At 44.3% G+C, this 15,863-nt stretch overlaps 1 protein-coding gene across 3 annotated transcripts in view; it reads left to right on the top strand.

Moving 5' to 3' along the window:
* The first annotated feature begins 4,663 nt into the window (after positions 1–4,663).
* chd9 (chromodomain helicase DNA binding protein 9) overlaps positions 4,664–15,863 on the top strand; it is a 156,542-nt gene continuing 145,342 nt past the window's right edge. For 2 of the 3 annotated variants that reach the window (XM_084062463.1, XM_084062461.1), the window contains exons 1-2: positions 4,664–4,778; positions 11,431–13,231. In XM_084062463.1, coding sequence (XP_083918589.1) covers positions 11,552–13,231 — 1,680 coding nt within the window. In that variant the 5' untranslated portion in view covers positions 4,664–4,778; positions 11,431–11,551. Of the gene's footprint in view, positions 4,779–5,952; positions 6,066–11,430; positions 13,232–15,863 lie in introns of those variants that run through there. The other variant, XM_084062462.1, reaches the window with a different exon arrangement.

Here is a 15,863-nt window from a genome sequence, read left to right as displayed (position 1 = left end):
GAGAGTGCACAGATCAGATGCGAGGACAAGGGTCACTGCATCACAGTGGCAAGGCTGTGCCACGAGTAGAGACACGAGGAGCAGAGGATCTTTGGGGATCTCATTTGAAACAAGCCGTTGCGGCTTTTATGAGCGATCCATTTTAGCTGACCTTGTATTGTAAACTGTACTTCCATGTGCTTTTTCTCAGCAATCTTCTAAATCAGAGGTCTTCAACAGGGGGTCCGGGACCCCTAGGGGGTCCTCAGAGTTACTACAGGGGGTCCGCCAAATCCTTGTGTGATATGATTTTTTTTAACATGAACCACTTGAACCCTAGCACCCCTTTTCTGAGGAGAACCAAAAATAGCAGATCTACAAGCTCACAGCTGCGAGGCGTTGTGAGCTTGTAGATCTGCTATTTTTGGCAAAGAGGTATACAGTAGGTGTGGAGGGAAAAAACAGCAAACCAAGTAAACAAAAAAGTTTAATCTGAAACACAAGTTTATACAATATAGAGGGGGTCCCTGCTTCATCTCTTTGTCAGCTAGGGGGTTCTTGGCCTGAAAACGTTAAAGACCCCTGTTCTAAATAAAGTAATCAATCAATCAATCAATCAATCAATCAATCAAAGAGATCCAGGATGAGATCTAGAGTGATGGGGAGGGTTAGGGTGGACATTCCAAGGGCCTGCCAATAAATGGGTTTACAGACAATGGGAGGAGTCTGAGTGTCAGTACTGTCAGTGACTGGAGGAATTGAGCACAGCAGCACTACTACTAGTAGTAAGTGGTTACAGTGTCTTACGGTAACCGCGACGGGTCCACTGTGCCCAAACCACTTGACCCACACAACATGCACCGAGAGCAGGACGGCGGCGACTCGGCGTGGTACTCAACCGGGTCCGAAGTTGGATCGAAGCCGGACAGCACCTTTGGATGAAAACTGCATGGTGTAACACTTGCAGTGGGCCAGCCTCCCTGTCATCTGTATCACAGGTGACGCCCGGACAACCGAAGAGGGGGTTGAGATACAGTAGATCCCAGGGCCTTGCTGTCTACAGATGCATGCTTCAGATGGTCATGGCTTGGTGGGGGTGGGTCACTTTGGGGTCAAGAAGACTCTATGACAACTTTGGGCTATATGTCCACAAGTGTGACAGCTGTAAGACACAAAAAGGTCCCACCTGGCATTTTGGGCCCTTTCCCCATTAAAGACAACAGCAATCGCAATGTTACAGTAGCGATGGATTAGTTTATAGTGGCCAGAGGTATCCGTGGTTCTTGACCAGAACGCTGTTACCATGGCAGAAAAACTGGTGGAAAATATGCATTGCTGGTTTGGGGGTGGAGTTGGCTCCACAGACCCAACTCCACAACTACAATGACCCATCTACAATTTGAGTAAAAGTACTTTAAGTACTTAAAAGTTACTTCATTGAGTTAAAAAATACTTAAAAGATGTTTCTGCCATCATAAAGTTATCTTACAGCAGTCTTAGGCTAATAATAGCTTAATGAAATGAACTCATCAAGGGCACCACTCACTTCACACTGGGTGTGATTTTTTTTAAAGGGGGGAAAAAAACATTATCATTATCCGCCACTAAGCGTCGCTGTACACCGACAGTGGAGAGGCACCCGCCCCTGTTGAACCATTTAGTTTATATAAAAAGTAAGACCTTATACGCGGCCATCTTGTCTACAAATGTCAACATAACCACCTTTCCCGCAAGTAGTGGGTTAATCGGCAAATGTAAGAGCCGGTGGAGGAGGGGAGCAATATATTACATTCATTTGCATCTTAGAAATGATCAGCTTCAAGAAAGTAAGGCAAATTATGGGTGATCCAATAGCAGTGGTGGAAAAAGTACTCACATGTTTTACTTAAGTAAAAGTATCAATACTGCAATGTAGAAATACTCAGTGACAACTGACAAGTAGAAATCCGAAATTCAAAAAGTACTTGAGTAAAAATACAAAAGTATTGGTATCAAAATATAGGCTACTAAAAAAAGTAGAAAGTACTCATTATGCAGAATGTCCCATTTCAAGCCAAAGTTTAAATAGGGCTGAAGAAGTGTATATTTTAATAACAATTCAAATCTACAAAGTAACTAAAGTTTTCAAATAATTGTAGTGGAGTAAAAAGTACAATATTTTCCTCTGAGATGCAGTGGAGTAGAAGTAAAAGTACTGAAGATTGGAAATACTCCAGTAAAGTGAAAATACCTCAAAATTGTACAGTACTTGAGTAAATATACTTCGTTACTTTTCACCACTGTCCAATTGAAGAGCGAATAACTGATGTGCAAATGATGGGAGTCAACATCCCATAGCCTGGAGGGATTGTCGCGCTGTGATTGGCTAATTGGTTGTCAAACAACTGCTTACGTGTGTGGCGTGAATCATGTCCATCAACTTGTGTTGCCAAACTCATACTAAAACTACTTCTACTACTCTAATACTACTAGAGTTTAATAGAGTATAACTTTGGAATTGTTCGCTATTATTCAAAGACCTCATATAGGTTCAACTTCTTGCCTGGCTGTCCACTCCACAGACAGTATCCAAAAATGCAGTGGTGGAAAAAGTGCTACATTTGTTTTACTTAAGTAAAAAGTATCAATACTGCTCCAATCCATACCAAACTTGGCACAAGTAAAAGTCTGGAATTCAAAATTGACTTCAGTAAAACTACAAAAGTATTGGTATCAAAATGTACTTAAAGTACCAAAAGTAAAAATTCTTATTGTGCAGAATGCCCAATTTCACAACAAGTACAACATGTAAAAAGAAATCTTTTTGAAAATAGTCGATCTACAAACTCACAATGCAAGTGGTTAGTGTGTTTTGTAAAAATAATCTAAATCTAGTTTTCAAATAATTGTAGTGGAGTTAAAGTACAACATTTGCCTTTGAAGTGTAGTGGAGTAGAGGTAAAAGTACAGAAAATTTGAAATACTCCAGTAAAGTAAAAAATAACAATCTCAAACTGTAGGCCTACTTAGTTACTTTACACCACTGAATAGAGTATAACCTTGGAATTGTTCGCTATTATTCAAAGAGCTCATAAGGTCCTTGCCTGTCCACTCACTATCCAACATTTTAAAATTGCTGTCGCTCATAACAACCAACTGGTCAATCACAGTGGTGCCGTCCCTCCGGCATATGGGATGGAATTTCATTCCACTTGACGTATAGCATTTGGAACTGTTTTGCCACGATTTATTTTTATTAGACTTTTTGATCTATTGAATACTTTATTAACAGTTTGCAAATAGTACAGTGGTACGTTTAAACAATAATGCTAACATAAAGGGGTTACTTCGATTAAAAAAAAAGAAATAGGATTAAAGGTAAGGTAAGTGATTTTCTTTGGTTAGAATAAGTGTTGAAATGGCTCCATATTCTGATATTATACTACTAATTGTACTAATTGCTATAGAGTGTTTGTGCATCTCTCCGGCTCTTTATTAAACATTTCAGGTCCAATTTTACCCAATAAGGATGAAGAACTCAGTCAGGATACAGATTAAACAAGTGAAATTGGAAGTGATGACACAAAGAAATGAGCTGACAAGATTGGAACTGGAACACTATAAAAACGAAGCTGATGAATGGATACTCTCTCCTGATTGGCTGAAATGTTGTTACCTACCTGAAAATGTACAGTGGTAGAGATGGGGGGAGACCCCTGTTACTGAACAAGTTACACTTTATATAGTAGGCCTAATGATTACTATCAGAATACAGTGCTTTAACCTTTTAACAAAAACGTTTTGTTTTAACCAAAACATATCACACAAACTGACTAATATATAATTAAAGGACGACTTCACCCATTTTCAACCTATCTTCATATAATAGGTCCTCACTAATGCTCATGATATAATGGTACACTTTTTTCTACTTGGTCTGTGTCTCATTGGAGGGCTGTGGACAGTCCAGAAACCCGTCTACCAATGACATCATTGTTAGGCAGGATTTTGTTTTTCCAAAAAGTTTTTTTTTTAATTCAGATTTTTATTAAGGTGAGAACAATGGGATCTATTATTACATTGCAACTTTGCAGGAATACAAAGCCTGCAGTTTCTATTACCTAGGATTCCCCATCGATGATGTCACTGGTAGACGGGTTTCTGAACTGTCTACAGCCCTCCTCTGAGACACAGACTGATTCGATTTTTTTTTTACCATTATATCATGAGCATTAGTGAGGACCTATTATATGAAGATAGGTTGGGTGAAATGGGTGAAGTCGTCCTTTAAATAATTAAATAAATAAAAGCAAATAAATAAATAAATAATTAAATAAATAAATGAATGTTCTGTGTAAAGCACATTGAATTGCCTTGTTGTTGACATGTGACATACAAATACAATTGCCTTGCCTTGCCTTGCCTAAATAGATAAATACATACAATAAATTGTGAATTGATTTGATTGGGGCTCTGTCTGTATTCTTGGGTGGGGTCTGTACAGTACGTAGACAGACAGACAGACAGCATCCTGGCCTGGGAGTTCAACGCTGCCTCCCGGGGAATCAATTCAAGGCAACAAAGTCCCCTGTGTAAACGTGCTTGTTGTCGTCACGTCAGCAGCAGCAGTAGACACACACACACACACGCAGGGGTAGAGCGGCTCTGCCGTGCAGGACTACAACTCACCACACGCACACACACTCACACACGCACGCACGCACACCCACACACAGTACAACTTAACAACTTCAACAACACACAGGCTCACACACTCAGTGACACCTGGACCCTGCTGCCGTTCACCAGCCTTCATATCGGTAAGTCACGATAATAGTTCACACACACGTTGTTTGACTGTTGTTTTGTGCACGGCTCGGTACAGCTGTCATTCTGACATTAACAACTCAGCTGTGCGTGTGTAATGACTAATGACACGCACATACGCACGCACGCATGCACGCACTTACGCACAGACAGCCACACTGCTGCAGAAATGATGGTGTATATATCTAGATAAAAGTGGACTTCATAGTGACTTAACAGCGTTTTGCGAAGTGTTTGTCTGTGTGTTTGGGGGGGGGGGGGGGGGGGGGGGCAGAGAAAGAGGACACACACACACACACACACACACACACACACACACACACACACACACACAGAAGTATCTCCTATCGTCATGGTGGTGATGGTTCTGAAATGACAGCGACCACTGAAGCGCACTCTCTCTGTGTGTGTGTCTGTCTGTCGGGTCGGGGAGTATTATAGTGAGGTTGTAGTTGAATGTTTGAAGTGTATTTGGATACAATTGTATCCAAACTAAAGTTGGTGTCCATAACAAACAAACTCTAGAGGTGTTATCGTGTGAATGTCTATCGACTCCATCCATCCATCCACCTCCGCCCTCCCTGGGCTGACTCACTCTCTCTCTCTCACACACACACACACACACACACACACACACACACACACACACACACACACACACACACACACACACACACACACACACACACACACACACACACACACACACACACACACTCTCTCTCTCTCTCCAGCTCTCTCTCTCTCTCTCTCCAGCTCTCTCTCTCTCTCTCTCTCTCTCTCTCTCTCTCTCTCTCTCTCTCTCTCTCTCTCTCTCTCTCTCTCTCTCTCCAGCTCTCTCTCACTCTCTCTCTCCAGCGTCACGACGGCAGGCAGCAACGTTCGAGTCCCGTGGCTCCTCATAAATAAAGTGGTGATTTAGTAAGGAGGAACACGTGCGGTGCCGCCGGTCTCTTAAATCCAAACTAATGAGCCACGCGTGTTTCTTTTTTATTTCTTTATTTCTGGATAGTCGACGAACATTTTCTCTTTTTTTTACCCGGAGGCAGGCAAGGAGCGCGTCTTTGGCTTCCACCACCTCGTTCTCTCTCTCTCTCTCTCTCCCTCAGTCTCTCTCCTCTCTCTCTCTCTCTCTCTCTCTCTCTCTCTCTCTCTCTCTCTCTCTCTCTCTCTCTCTCTCTCTCGGATAAGTAACGTTAAAAGGTTGCCTGCATACAGTAGGAGCTTATCAGGCCATTTGCTTTGAGAAGATGAAGAGGATAGCCTACTTGTGGAGGAAGGTGAGATCAGTTGTAAAAATATAGCCTAAGGGGCAACCCACTCCTTGAAATCTTAAATCAGAGGTTTAGGAAAAAATTCCCCCTGGTTATGTTCTGAGTGAGTCTGATGAAATTATTTTACATTTACAAATGTCCAAATATTGTATTACTAAAGCTGCACTTTCAGGGTGACTCCAAGGGAAACTGTGAAGGGATGCGAATACATACACACTGACTTGATGCCACCCTATATATGCCTCTATAGCCTACATCTTCAAACTTCTGCCATTCTGTTATTCTATGTATAAAGCATAGTCATAAACTCCATAATTTGTGAATATTGCCTTCTGATAATGCAGAAAGTGAGAGAAACCGCCTATATGTAGGCAACTTTTCTCAAGCTGGGGCCCCTGTCACTTTAGGGGCCACAGGTTATGAGCTTAAGTGCTGGGCTGGCTGTTAGCAATCAAGCGAGGCTTATTTGGCTGAATTGGCTCACTACCACTAAGTTCATAACATGAGTTGTATTAATTTCTGTTTGTCTGGCTGGCCAGTGATTGTGCTTATCTTGTATTTTTATTTACGGGGGTAAGATAAGGCCTCAGGACGCCGCCTATTTATTTGAGCATCCAGGCGTGCAAAAAAATGAATAAGTGGCACTTCAGGCCACAGATATGATAGTTCAATAGGCCAAAATGGACAGTAAACAAAGAACCCATAATGCCAATGGTGGTAGGGAACAAAAGCCACAGTGCATTCCTGACAGGCTATTGTGGGACCCAGATTCAGGTGTGTCATGGTGTGTTGCTATTCATCAGTATTTGTTAAGGAAAGTGTGGTCAGACAACATTTTGAGAGTCCCTGGGTTTTGGAATGGCACCCACAACTTATTTTGTATTTTGAGTGTCTTGTCAATGAGTGAGATGCTACTGTCGAGGCCTTTCTGGTCTTAAACAGGTGTCATGTCTTGAGCTGAAAATGAAAATGGAAAGTAGTAAATTGCTCATATAGGTAGTTTTGAAATAATTGGCATAATTGAGATATTATTAGTCAACAGTTTTTTTCAGTTGAAAATGTAAAATTTGATTGAGGGGGGTGGGGGTAAATAATGTAATATTTGTCAAAACACTTGGCGAAAGTGTAGTGCAATGCAGATGAAGACATTAGCTTTTACTGTGTTATAAGATGTTTAGATAGGGTTGTGTACAAAGAACAATTTATTCAACCACGAAAAACCCCAAATCTCTTTTACGGGAGGGATCTGGCAATTTCGATGGAGGAATAGGGTATTATGTAGCTCATTGATTCTCAAAGTGGGGTCCGGGGACCCCCAGGGGTCCTTGGGGGCGTTCCAGTTGGTCCCCAGCAAAATGTGTTAATATAGCATCACAATAATTTTAACTTTTTATACTTTAGCGATTCAAAAATAGCAGATATACAATCTCATAGCTGTAGATCTGCTATTTTTTTTTAATCGTGAAAATTTGTGCAAACCTTTGAATATATATATTTTGTAAGCGAACATTTGTAACTCAAATCTTTGCTTCTGGGAGGGTCCCTGGAACAAAATATTTGAAATGAGGGTCCGCGGCCAAATACATATCATTTTGGGGGTCCTTGCCATGAAAAAGTTTGAGAACCACTAATCTAGCTGATACATCATATTCAATGCATGGCAACAAGCAGTGTGTGAAACCAGTTGAGGAGAACTACTCTGGAGAGGCTCACTAGTAAGTCTAATGAAACCACACGGGCAATGGCCAGAGTGAAAGCAACTCTCAACAGAGCATCTTTCCCACAGGAGCCACTGGAATAGCTTTAATGTGCTTTGACACAAATTCTACCAGTGTCGGAAACTCAGAACTCAGTTGGAGGGGAGAAATGCTGTTCTTCCTCAAGGAATTCCATCACCATGCATTTTGCTGGTGGCGCTACTCGGCAAAATACTGACTGTTCACCTGGGTGACACTCCATTTTGTTGTGGGCCATTCCCTACTTGTATTTTCTTTGGCATAGACAGATAATAGGAAAGGAGAGAGTGAGCCATTATAGTGGAGTCACAGCAACGAAGGCTCTGATAGGATGCACCTTTTTATATATTGTACAATTATTCAGAAATTACTCTTAACCTTGTAAATATGGCCATTTGTAATCCACACATGATGCATTAAGGTGGACATTTTGTGTATAAAGTATTTTTTCCCCTCTACCACACCTATCTCTATCATGTTACTGTACTTACTCAGATTTTGAGTCACTCTGGATAATAGCTGCTGTTAAATGCCTGCAACTTTTGTGTCTTTTATGTTAGGTATTTCACTGATACTCTGGAGTAACACTTGAGCATGTAGGGGAGCAACCTGTGTGTGGACACTTTGACAAGATACTGTTAATCAAACCTTTTGACTATTCTTGGGTGGTACGTGTTTGTTCATACCTTCATAGCTTCCTGACATTTCACCAGGGTAGATGGTGGTATGAACATTTAAAACGAAAGAAGAAAACTAGCTATCACCAGCTAGACCGCTGGCAATAAAAGTCATTGTAGCATGAATGACATTGTCTAGCCTACAATAAGTAATAGTAAAAAAAAAAGTAGCCATCGGAAACGAGAGTTCCCGAGCCATGAGGTCCAGCTCAGGAGCCTAATCGGAGCCATCTCCTGTTTCCGTGGCATTAGGCAGCTTGATGTGCAAGTGCACCCCCTGGACACGACGGTATTATGTCACAGGGACATGACAACCCTTGATACTGAGTGCCAAGCGGTATCACAGGGCATTGGTACCATTTTCATAGTCTTTGGTATGACTTGGCCAGGGAACTCTCTAAACCACAAGGCCACTGAGCTGGTCCTAGCCTACAATGCTGTGTGTCTAATTGGCATACTTTGACAGGTCCTGGGTTTAAATATTTATGGCCCATATAATAATGACTAGATAGGAAATAAGCACCCTTGTAGAGCCTTCCATAGTTTCAGCATGCTGGTGGACGTGATGACACTTGTTGCCGAGGTGGATACCAACACATTAGTGGGCTGAACAGAGATGATGTGTGGGTGATGGTGGAGACTGGCAGTTGAATAAAATCATAGCGATTAACCCATTAAGAGACCTGAGGTAACAGTTTTCTGAAAAACGTTTCTATGTCAGTGGTTCTCAAACGTTTTCATGTCAAGAACCCCCAAAATGATATTTATTTGGCTTAAAATGTTAGCTTTGAATTATATATAATTCAAAGATTTGCACACATTTTCCAGATTTGATGCCGCCCAAGCCGACTTTTGACCTTCTCCTGTATTATCATTATCATTCCGTCCAGTCTTTTTGTAGGCCTGCCTAAGCTACTTGCTTAATTTTGTAACTAAACACAGCATTATCCTCTGTGTTAAGCCTGAGTTACACTTTGTCGTACGATGGTGTATTGTGTGCACGTAGATCTGCTATTTTTAACTTTCTCCTATAATGACGCACCCAAAATAGGGACGCCTCTATGAAAGCGGTTAGTTTAACTCTCTGCGTCAAATTACCACTGAGGATTTTACTGCGTACACCCCCTGTACCTCTGTTGACAGATCAGACTTTGCCTGAGGAATTAGCAATTCTGCATATTTATTGTCTGTGTGACTGGTCCTGTTGAGAAGTTGCAGTCACTTGTACAGTATGTGTAGTGGTATTTTTATTTGTCTGTGCTGTACCAGTATTTGGGTTCATTTCTCTTCAACCTGTTGCTCACATTGAGGCAGAACTAATGGTTTGAAATGTGACCTGGGTTTTCCTCTGCTGCTGCTTAGTGACACAGTTTACTTAGACAGGGGTTGCCCCAGTGTGTTGAACACCAGATGGGCCACGGGGGCACATTTGCTGCACCTAGACTAGAATTTGGAAAGTTACGTACTAAATAAATAAATGCTATCGTCAGTTTGTCACTAGGGGTACGTGGCTAGGTAATCCATTAAGACCTGGGACGAATCTTGTGTGTCATTTTTAGATACCTTTGGCTATTCAAAAATAGCTGATATACAAGCTCATAGCGTGGCACTCGGTGCCACGCTATGAGCTTGTAGATCTACTATTTTCGAAAAATCGTGTAAATTTGTTCTTTGAATAATATATATATTTTTAAAGCGAACATATGTAACTCAAATCTTTGCTTCTGGGGGTCCCTGGAACTAATTATTTTGAGATGGAGTCCGCTGCCAAATTTTGGGGATCCTTGACATGAAAAAGTTTGAGCACCACTGATATTATAGCAACATAAGTTTAAAAAAAAACTGTTAGGATTTTAGAAGACATTTTGTAGAATCCCCAAAAAGCAAAGATTTGAGTTACAAATGTTCGCTTTAAAATATATATCTTCAACGATTTGCATACATTTTCAATTATTTTCAAATATATAGCCACAGATGCGTTCCCGGTCTTAATGGGTTAAAACATTTATTTATGGCGAGATGGAATGTTTTGTCATGCTGGGGAGCCCATGTTGACAAAATTAGAAGAAAGTCTAGTCCAAATTTACCCCGCATTACGCATTTGGCTGGTGGCTATTTTCTATATCCCACCCTTCCCTTAGCAGTGCCATCCTCCTGAACAACGTGTGAAACAACTGTACAGTACACCATGTGTATGCGTGTGAGCACTCGTGTGGGTGTGTGTGTGTGTGTGTGTGCATATCATCATCAAACGGTGACCACAACACGTGTGGAGATCTGTCATCTTGTGCTAGTCATCTGTGGTTGAGAGGAGGAAAACCAACCTCGCTTTCCTCCGTCCATCCCTGTAGCTGTTAAAAATGCTATCAGCTGTGTGCACCTCCCACATGTACTACTCTAGCAGGCAGGCTCACAGTGGTGGGTTATGCTAGTATATGGTGTGTGCGTTTTGAACAGGAAGAGGGAAGAGGCACCTGCCTGCTGACTGCCAGTTGTCTTGCATCAGCTGCTTTGCTGCACGCGTTAAAGCCATTGCCAATAGGTAATTGATGTTGCTGAACTTATTCCAGACCTTCCTGACCTAGTCATTATCTGGCTGTTCGGAAGCCTCTGTTGACTCTCTGGCCATGCTTGCTGCTGACTGAGTACAGACCTCTGTCAACCTACAGTGATATGACACAGTTGAGAAAATACGCCGTGACCAACTACTAACAAAGAAAGAAAAAAAGAGACTTCCATAAATAGAGGGTGCTTGATGGATGGACTGACACCCCTAAATACAAATTCGACTACACCGTATTGGTAGGGGGGAGAGAACCTGCACTAAACTATTTCTCCGTAGTGGTTTAGTCTGATAAGCAGTTTTCAAACTGCAACCTAAGCTGAAAGGGGACCTTATACCAGTTTGTTCTGATAAAAAATTGCTTTGAATTTGAATATGTGTCTCTCTCTACGCAGGGCCCCAGAATAATGGATCTACTGTAGCTCCATAGACACTGCGGTGCTCCTCAACCCTGGCTTTGGATTTGATTCGGTGACTCTCAGAAGGCTGCAGTGTGGCCCTCCAGTCTCTGCCACCATGGACTTCTTTGATGACTCCAACCTGTTTGTTGGAGGGCTGGAGGGGCTTGACGAGGAGGGCTTCGCCTCAGGACCGTCACTAGTGGACGAACTGAACCTCAGTGCTGACTTTGAGCCCCTCCAAGTAGAGCCTCTTGGACCGGGGAAACGTCACCAAGGCATGATGCCCCCGACCTCCTCGACGTCCTCCCAGCAGCCGCCCCTTCCTGGCTACGAACAGCAGATGGGTCACTATAACGCCATCAAGGCCCAAAACCCTATGGGCCAGCCATTTCATGGCTCAGGGGGCACCAGTGACGGAGCAGGAGGAGGTGGCATTATGGCACAGCAACATGGCCAGTATCATGGCACCTCCATTGCACAAGCTCCCCAGTCTAATGGGATGTTCTGTAACAGTGGCAGCCCCATGTGGGGTAACCAGGACCAGAATGGGAATATGTACCTCCCCTTATCTCAGCAGCAGCAGCCACAGCAGCTTCATCAACATCATCAGCAGCAGCTTCACGACCAGCAACTTCAGCGTAGACAGCAACAACCACAACAGCAGCAACACCACCCCTGTCAACAACAACAGCGATTGCAACAACTGCATCAACAGCAAAATCACCATCAACAGATGATGAACCAACGTCAGCATCACCAAATGAACCCTCAGGCTCTGGCCATACAACAACAACAACAACAGCAGCAGCATCACAACTTTCCCTTTCACCCAGGCAGCCATCTTCAGAGCCAAGTGCACCACAGTCAGCCGCTGGTTCAACAGCAGCTCACTATAGGAGGAGCTCGCTTCCACTCCAGAGCCACGCCTACGTCGGGTGATCTGCCCAGTAAGTCTTATATGGAGAGTCAGAATGGCTCTCTTGGTTTGACTCCTCTACAACAGCACCAACAGCAAGGTGGCTACCAGTTGGCCAGGGGAGGTCAAGCTTTCCCTGGGTCGGGACCCGAAGACCCCAGCCTGTCCTTTTCCATGCAGTCTTCGTCTATGGCTCACACCCTACCCGTGTGCTCCATCACCTCCGCCACAGCCTACCGGCCCTCCCAGTACCCTGCTTACCCGGGAGAGCCTGAAATACCCAGACTGAGTCAGCAGAATCTTCCCTCAGCTTCCGTACCCAGGTCCAACACAGCCACCACCACCGCTGCTCTCCATACTTCCACAGTGCCTGAGCTGTCAGGGCCTGGGTGTGAATTTACAGCCCCACCGAGTATGGGTCATCACCTTCAACAGCAGCCACCCCAGGCCCTTGTCAGCCAGGCCAAGGAATGTCCTTATCGCCCCCTGCACTGCTCGGGACAGACCCCGGGGAGCTACAGCTCCACGGAAATGTTTGGCCAGGATATATGCTGCTACCCCAGCGTGGCTGGCCAGCTGCCCCCTGAGCAGCCCCAGAGCTGCGGGGCTACAGCCAGTGTCCCTGCCATCACCACCACCTCCTCCTCCTCCAGCGCCACTATTAATGGATACCAGGGCATGGAGGAGAGGCTACTGTCAGCAGAGGCTCAGGGCAGGGACTTTGAGGGCCTGGAGGCTCCTGACCTGCTGCCTGACCTGCTGCCCCAGCTGGAAGCCGCACTCAGCCAGCAGGATGAGTCCAACGGCTCCTGGGACAACGGCAGCCAGGAGGAAGGGGAGGACAGGAAGCCCCCGCTTTTGGATTACCAGGAAGAAAAGGTAATGAATCAAGACGTGGATGTTTTCTGTTGTTGTTGTCTGTAACGGATGTGTTGGCTGAAATTGTGGAAATGGTAGTTTCTAAGGACGCGATCGCACTGTTGTGTCTTTTTTCAGCAGTTTTCAATGGTTTGGTCGCGGCAGGCGCATGTAATGGTTGTCACCCTCTGTGTCCAGTCTTTTAAGCCAACTAATTAGAACCTACCAATCGAATTGCTACACACTCATTTCTACAGTATTACACTTAGCGTAATACACGCTCCCCCTGACATTTCTGGAAAGTTAGGTTATATAACTACAAATTGACGTCATTCAGAACTTCTGATGGCCGGTCTCAGAACTTTTCCTCAGAACTCGTGATGTCCTGACTTTCCGGAAAGTCTGTCCGAAACAGCATTTTGGTTTTGGATGTCGTGAGGAGCATGTATTGACCTTAAGTTAAACTATGTATAGCCTACCAATGAGAATAACATCATGCACCTTACGCTCTTGCCCTGTGTACTAGTAGCAATGCTCACAGATGTGCCTAGTTTTTGATTATGAAGAAGAAGTGGCCTATGTGATCATGGCCGTATGCTTGATGTATACTTAAATGCACACGGGTGTCGCACACCGAAAATAGCAAATCGGCTACCGTATTTTTGGTGAACAACTCCCGCATGCACTAAGTATAACTCAGGCTTAAAGAGGCTCTTTCTGACTTGTTATGCAGTACCGCTCTATCATGCACTTCTATTATGTGATTCTCACTTTTTCATGCCATTCCCCCCACAAGGCCATGCAGTATCATTATCTAAAGTCATACATGTTGCAGAAGTGTATTGAAGCTGAGATAGAGCTGATATTGCGATCTTAGCTGAGTTTTCCCATTCAGATTGAGAATTCACATACAGTATGTACAGTATATGAAAGCCACTCGTGTCCCGTTTCACTCCAGCATATGGCTAATCGTTGGAATCAGAGCGGAGCAGGGATAATTACTTGTTGAAAACGACTGGACAAATTAGTCGTTACAAGTGCTTTTGCTAAATTAATACAGCTAGCAGTGGAAGAGGGAGAGAGAGAGAAAAGAGGGCTCTCCTTGTGCTATGTATCACAGAGGGCAGCCAGCCACCCATGTAATGTTTAACTAACTAGCCCAGATAGAGAGCGTGGCGCGGGACTGACTGGTGGGAACCTGCAATCAGTGGTGGTGGTGTGGTCTTAAGTGGGGGAGGGCGGAGAGAGAGGTTGACGTTGGGAACCTCCTGGTGAAAATGATAATGATCTGCCCGGCCTGGCCTGGCCTGTCTACCCGCCCCGCGAGCCGACAGGAGGTCGGGCCTGATTAGGCTGAGAGTGGCAGGAGCGTCTTCAGGACTTAGCTGTAAGCATACTTAGGGCTATATCAAGATGTGGGTCAGGGCAAGCCAGAGGCACTTGCACACTGCCCCGGCTGGAGAGCGGCGCGTGGGGGGAGGTTTGCTCGCTTGCTTGCTTGCTTGTTCGCTCGCTCGCTTGATGTTGTGTGGCCGCTATTGCGGTTTCCATGTGACTTTGTGTGTGCGTAAGCGTGTGCGCACGTGTGAGTGGGGGGAGAGCGGCGGTAGAGAGAGCGAGAGAGAGAGAGAGAGAGAGCTCAGTGAAGGAGAGCACTTGAGAGCGGGGGAGGGGTTGAGGGACAGACAGGAGAGAACTGAGAGAGAGAGACAGAGAGAGATGGAGGGGGAGGTTGGGAGAATGCATTAGCTGGCTGTGACAGGCTTGAGGCGGTTCTTGGAGCACAGTTGGTCCTGTAATGTTGTAGCATCCTCCAAGCTCACAGGCAGAGCAGCAGCCCGAGCACCAGCATGAGCACTGCCTAGCCTCACTGGTCCTCAAAGTGGGGTTCCGGGGTCCCCCGGGGGTCATTGAGGGGGTTCCAGGGCGGCCCCAGCTAAATGTGTTAATATTGCGTCAAAATCTGTTTAACCACTTTAACCCTATTTTATACTTAGGCTATTTCAAAATAGCAGATGTACAAGCTCACAATGTCGCTTTCGCAAAGCATTGTGAGCTTGTAGATCGGCTATTTTAGAAAAGCTAGAAAAATGTTGACAAATTGTGAGACTTTTGGAATAATCTTGGAGACTTTTTTAGATTTATTATCTTGGATAATTTTAACAAAACAAATCTTATGGGGGTCCCTACTCCCTAGCACACAATATTTTCAAATGGGGGTCCATGACTAAATACGTGGGGGTTATTTTCTTTCTTTCTTTTTTCTGCCTTTATTGATAGTGAAGAGAGACAGGAAACAGGGAGAGAGAGTTGGGGAGTGACATGCAGCAAAGGTCCGCCGGGCTCGGGAATCGAACCCAGGACACGCTGTCAGGCATCAGAGCCTATGCGGTACGAGCCTTAAACACTCGGCGGTCGGTGACACATTGTGTGGGTTCTTGACATGACATGTTTCGGAACATTTTCATGCCTATTGCCTAGTCTACACACAAATAAAAACATGGTTCCATTTTCAATACGTCTGTATATGTCTTATGTGACAGTTCATGTTCGTTATATTTTAATGACATGCTAACATGGCTTGGACCACACATTTTTGTCATTTTTAGGAGCTGGATCTTCCTATCCGGTCATTGCTGCCTATGTCTACCTG

This window comes from Gymnoscopelus microlampas (assembly GCF_963454915.1).
Source record: "Gymnoscopelus microlampas genome assembly, chromosome: 1".
Classification (NCBI taxonomy): domain Eukaryota; kingdom Metazoa; phylum Chordata; class Actinopteri; order Myctophiformes; family Myctophidae; genus Gymnoscopelus; species Gymnoscopelus microlampas.
The sequence above is the reverse complement of the archived record's forward strand: the minus strand, read 5'-3'. Positions and strand labels throughout refer to the sequence as shown.